This window comes from Rhipicephalus microplus, chromosome 5 (assembly GCF_043290135.1).
Source record: "Rhipicephalus microplus isolate Deutch F79 chromosome 5, USDA_Rmic, whole genome shotgun sequence".
Classification (NCBI taxonomy): domain Eukaryota; kingdom Metazoa; phylum Arthropoda; class Arachnida; order Ixodida; family Ixodidae; genus Rhipicephalus; species Rhipicephalus microplus.
Window position 1 is genome coordinate 32,416,852 of NC_134704.1, and position 5,600 is coordinate 32,422,451.

The 5,600-nt window shown below is 46.2% G+C and overlaps 1 protein-coding gene across 1 annotated transcript; it reads left to right on the plus strand.

The window, feature by feature from the left end:
* Positions 1-2,309: 2,309 nt before the first annotated feature.
* Positions 2,310-5,176, plus strand: LOC119174752 (uncharacterized). Its single transcript, XM_037425794.2, has one exon. The coding sequence runs from the start codon at positions 2,843-2,845 to the stop codon at positions 3,212-3,214; it is 372 nt and encodes a 123-aa protein (XP_037281691.1). The 5' UTR covers positions 2,310-2,842; the 3' UTR covers positions 3,215-5,176.
* Positions 5,177-5,600: the final 424 nt, after the last annotated feature.

Here is a 5,600-nt window from a genome sequence, read left to right on the forward strand (position 1 = left end):
GCCCCAGAGACCTGTAAGGGGTTATAAACAAATAAATAAATAATTCCGTAAATAGTAAATTATTTATTTAATAGATAAATAAATATTCAGGCAAGCTGCTGCAGATCATTCGAAATTTCCCAAAGCGATTTCCCGAAGTGAAAGAGCGTTAAACAGTAATCGTATAAGTAGGCACACTTTTCCTGAGCACGTGTTGGCGACATATCGGCCCTGCATCGGACCGAGCCTCTCGCGAGAAGGCGGATATTGCCAGAACGATAAAAATGAGAGTTCCGCCCGGGGTCAAACCGGAAGTGCTCGCCAAGTCCCACTAATAAGGGCAGATCGACGCCGGAAACAGGAAGTTTTGCAGCTTCGGAGCCTCGCCGAGCACGCGCTGCCGCTTAGAGAGCCACGACATGCTTCCTCGAGCTGTCCTAGCTGTTTCGCGTGTAGGCATGAGCGCGACGTGTTGTCGATGTGATAGGCGAAGAAACCGGACTCTGTCTGACCTTCGCGAGAGAGACAGCCAGCGTTGCTAAAAAAAATAGTTTTAAGAAATAAAAGAAAAAGAAGCTGCTTGCGAAGCGAAACACGAGGGCTTCGATGCCTACTCTTGTTTTTTTTTCTTGAAGTCATCGCAACCCTTCGCAGATGAAGGAATTAAACTTTCCGCGTTTTTTATTTTGTAACACCAAAGTCTGAAAGGAAAGATCCTTGTTCTGGCACTTGAGCCTAGCAGAGAACGCCACGAGGCTGTGTAAGAGCTTTCCTTCGACGTCTTTGTCTATAGAATATGTTTCGTTGTCGACTCTGCCAAAAGGATTGCGACGTTGCGCAAATATAGCCGTTTTTGTAAACAACGAGCACAATCGCCAAATCATTCGTAGAAGTGTGTGCAGAATTCACGTTATTAGACACCGCTGGTCTACAAACGTCATTCTACACATTTTCACTATTAAGATTTTCTGTAGGACACACTTACATTGCACGTTATAATTTTAACAAACCCGAACATAGCACGGGCGCCCACAAGAGGCCGCTCCTGCAGCAGTTTCATTTCAGACGTGCGCGAATGCTGGAATATAAGCGTACTAGCACAACTAATACGCAATAATGTTTCGTCATCTCATATTTCATGATAGTGGCCCGGTTATTGCAGTACTTTATTATATTTGTATTTTGCCGCGTTTGTGCAGTGATTTTATTCCCCTCACAGGGCTGCCTAACTGCGTCGACCCATTGAATGTCGGCGTACTCATACATGAGTCGATGAGTCGACTCACTAAAACTCACCAAGGCTCAGATCAACCCGTGAGTAGGGGTCTGTCAGTTATAATTTCGGAATACCTCACATATTATTATTATTATTATTATTATTATTATTATTATTATTATTATTATTATTATTATTATTATTATTATTATTATTATTATTATTATTATTATTATTATTATTATTATTATTATTATCGTGAGTCCCAGTTCAAAGCGCAATACTTATTTGTTGAAAGAATCTGTGTGAGCTCCACCTTCTTTTGCCGACCTAAGATTCCTTGTATTTAATTTATTAATGACGATTCATTACGTGGTCTGAATCACCAACTGCAATCGCGGATCACCAGTACCTACGGCCACATTTGGCCCTTATACGCAATAAAACGCTACCATCATCGTGATTACCACCAGTAATTAGGATTTCCTGCAAACTCGGCATACCTGTACGCCCCTGCTTGGGCCCCGAACAATTCCGGCTCGCGGGGCACAAAAGGTCCTGACATCGGGATGAATGCCGTCTCTGTTCTGGGCATCCCCCGTTCAACCCACCGAGTGGATCGCATTTCAAGACGGATAATCTTAGCGACCGACTGAGCGAATGCTCTCCGGATTCGGCGGCATCGCGGTGCAAGCTGGCGGTTTCAAGACGTATTGAGAAAGATGAGGTACAAAACTGGAAAAGCGGCGACGCAAGTTAGCACGTCCGGGGCAAGAAAAAGAAACTTATCGTGAGGTCGGGGGAGCTATAAGAGACACGAAAAACAATGGGCGAGAGAGAATGGGAAATACGACACACAAGGAAAAAAAAGGATTAGGCGAGAGCCGTAACGGGAACGGAAAGAAAAAGTACGAGGAGGAGGAGGCACACTGCAGTATACGCTGAAAAAGCGAGCGGGCTATTGCGAGGCAAGCATGCACGACCGTATAGTTGGGCCACGTCGTAGCTGACGTGTGCGGGGCTTTGAAGTGGAGGGCTTGCGCCGCCGCCGGCAAGGGGGAACGCAGTGGGGGAGGTTTGAGAGAGGACGGCCGCAATAGCGCGGCGTTTCCTGCGCTGATAACGCCAACGGCCCGCTCGCGTATACGATGGTCTCAAAGTGCACTCCGGATACCCTCGCTGCCCCTGCCGCCCGGCGTTCCACGTTATCGTCGCGCCTCTATTAAAGGACGACGGCTCCTAACGCGGTGCGTGCGCATCTTTCCCTCGCTACGTGGCTCCGTAGGGTCAGCGCTAGGCGGTCGGAACACCTGTGTAGCCAGCGCTCGTCGACGGAGGCTTGGGACAACGCCGACCTTCAAAAGTATACTGCGGTCTCTCCCGCAACGCAGGCCGTCGCAATACGCAGCGGGGACTACAAAGCGAACATCTTCTCTCTCCGCATCCGTCTTGCTCAAAGAGGGAACTCGCAAAACGCTCTTTCGCTCGAAAACGCATTGTTCTACAAAGAGCGAGCGGCGAAACCCCTTGGAGAATATTGGAGAAGACACACACGCAACACCTGCGACGGCTGTCAGCTCTTTAGCGACGCAGATCGGCGGCGACGGCATACGGGTGCGAAGTCGCTGGTGCTTCAGGAAGGTTGGCATGGAGTGCTACGAAGACCCCGAAAACCCGGGCCAGGTCTACGTGCGCCTCCTGCGCCAGGACCTGCTGGAAGAACTGGTGATGTCCAAAAAGCGCGGAAGGTTGGTCGTTATCCTCGTCGACGATGAGTTCCTCGTGTACCGACCGACCAATGGCGTGAAAATGACCTCACCACCTAACGTCGAACTGCTGGTTAAGGACGTATGCAAGGTGCTCGGCCGCGACCGCTGGAACGCGGCCATCAAGAACCACGCCACTAAGGACACGTCGGTGCACATCTTCACTGACATGGACCTCTACGAACTGTCCGACTTGTTGGCCAAGGAACTGGACGTGAGAGTGTTCTGTCACTTGTTTCATCGGATAAGGTGATTCGTTGGGTTTCCCTGCCCCCACCTGTACGTTTCGTTACGACCAGTGTCGTATGCATTCGTAGTCGCGAAGTGGCCAAAAGATTACATGGACAGCTCGTCACCGGACAGCTTTCAAACGCTGCAACTCCGGGACGCAGCGAACAGCGGTTGGAGGCGGCCCACATTGCTGCAGCTGCAGTCGCGACTGTGTCACGCAGTTGTTGCACGGTTGAGAAAAATTCAATTTGTTCCTGACATCTGCTTTGCCGAATGCACTCCCGGGCAGCTGCGTAGAGTTGATGATTTTGTTGGCTCCCCAGCGGCGAGTTATCGTCAATGTGTCAAGGGCGGTGTGCACGTGTCCAGCGCAGGGGATCTTTTTTTGTGTCGCCTTACTGGATAACTCGATTGTATATGTTTGCGCGTGCTTGAGATTCGTGTGTGAAACGAAACGTGATGCCGCGTTGATCATGCCGAAAGATCGTGATTTCGAGGGTGGCGGTGCGTGAAAAAGAACCTTCGAAGGGGCGAAGGGGTTTGTATATTAGCGTCGGCACTTGCTTGGGCGTACCTATAGCACCAAGACGCGTGCAGTCGTGTGTGTGTGCGAATGTGTGCCGCGTCAACACTTGGTGAAATTTTTTCCAGCGACTTTCCCAACCTGTCCGGCAGGGCTTTGTAATAGCCATCATGCGCACAATTTATACTTCTAAGTATTTATTTTTTATTTTTTCACTTTGCTTGTTATTTAACTTTTCTTTCATCACTTTTTTTGTTTTAGAGCGTTTGCATTCATGACTTCCACATTTTCCCAAGTGGTATAGGCTGATTGCAAAATCTATTTCTCAATATTCTTTAATTTTCTCAATCTTTTTCTATTATTTACCCTTTACCTCACCCCAAGTATAGGGTAGCCAACCGAGACAAGCTTGGTTAACCTCCCTGCCTTTCCTCACACTTTCTCTGTCTCTCTGTGCGAAAAGTTGTGGCCTGCGCAAGACTAAAAAAAATTCAATCATGTCAATTCAAGTGCAGCCGAGAACTTCCCCACTTGGAAATTTTCACTGGTTATATTAGCAGTGTGTTTTGAGTTTCCAGATAACAATCCAATGAGACCAACACGTGACAAGAGCCCAGCCTAAAATTGGTCAAAGTTTGCGTAAAGTGCGTATAGATGTATATTTCGCGATGACCATAGAGCAGTATAGCAAGAGTGTGAAAAGAAAGTGATTACTTCAAAAGCGTACCTTAGTGCTTGTTGCTTCTTTTGCTGTTTTTAGTTTTACAGAAACAAACGTTTTTCGACAGTTTTTTTTTTGGTGCTTACGAGCGAACAAGAGGTTCACTCGCAAAGGGAAGCACTGGGAACGAAGATTCTTCCAATGCGGCGTGTAGCTGAAAAATATTTCTAAATCAAGTACTCGAGCGAAAAAAGCCCCATTAGTTATTCCTCTTTGGCGGCAAAGGACGACTTCTGCGTGCCTTATATATTGAGATCTGAATGTGAGACCCCACAATCGCAGATGGCTTTGAATACCGATTGTGGGAAATGTTACCAACAATACAAAATGCAAAAAGAAAAGTCAAAGCCTCGGAGCTTAACATTGTGCTGTGCTTACTTGCATATTTTGTTGGTAATGAATTGTTTAATTCTTACTTGACGACCTCATCATGGTTTAGTTTCACGAATAATTACGTGTAACACTCTTAACGAGTCTTAAATTTACCATTCTCTTCTTTCCTTAGCTAATTTGTAAACAGAACGCTACGAGAACCGTGATTGGGTTTCACTGAATGCAGCTGTATGAGTGACTACAATTAGCTTCCTAGTGTCGAATTACCAAAGTATCGCTTTATTATATCCTCACAAGCAGACGGGGACAAACAACGATGTCTTTTTTATTTATTTGTTTGTGCCAAGGAGAGAATTTACGGGGAAATTTACACAAAGTAAATAAATGTGAATATACGCCTTCTTGAATTCACCTCGTTTCCTCTATGAATGAAGTCTTTGTTGTGAGTCACGCGTGATTGTCATGTTGCGCAAAGTGGACAAAATAGCATCTTCCCAGGTGTTTCGTGTCGGAACTGTTTTTGTTTGCATGTATCACAGTACGCATATTTTGCGAGTGTTTATTAGATGATCAGTAAGTATGCATAATGGGTGCACCTAGAAGCGAACGAAAATAAAGGAAAGCAAGTTCCAGAGAGCTTATTATAGTATCTAACGTTAGCAATCGTGTTGATGAAAAAAGTGAAAGTAATGAAAAATGTCAGACAAGAGACCACGGCTAGCTATTTATATTGCTCTGCTTCTAAATTAAATATTTACGTATTATTCTTTTATGACATCCTCCCACGGTGCCCGCTTTCGTACGGCTTACGTGGTGCTTTAGCTCAAATCG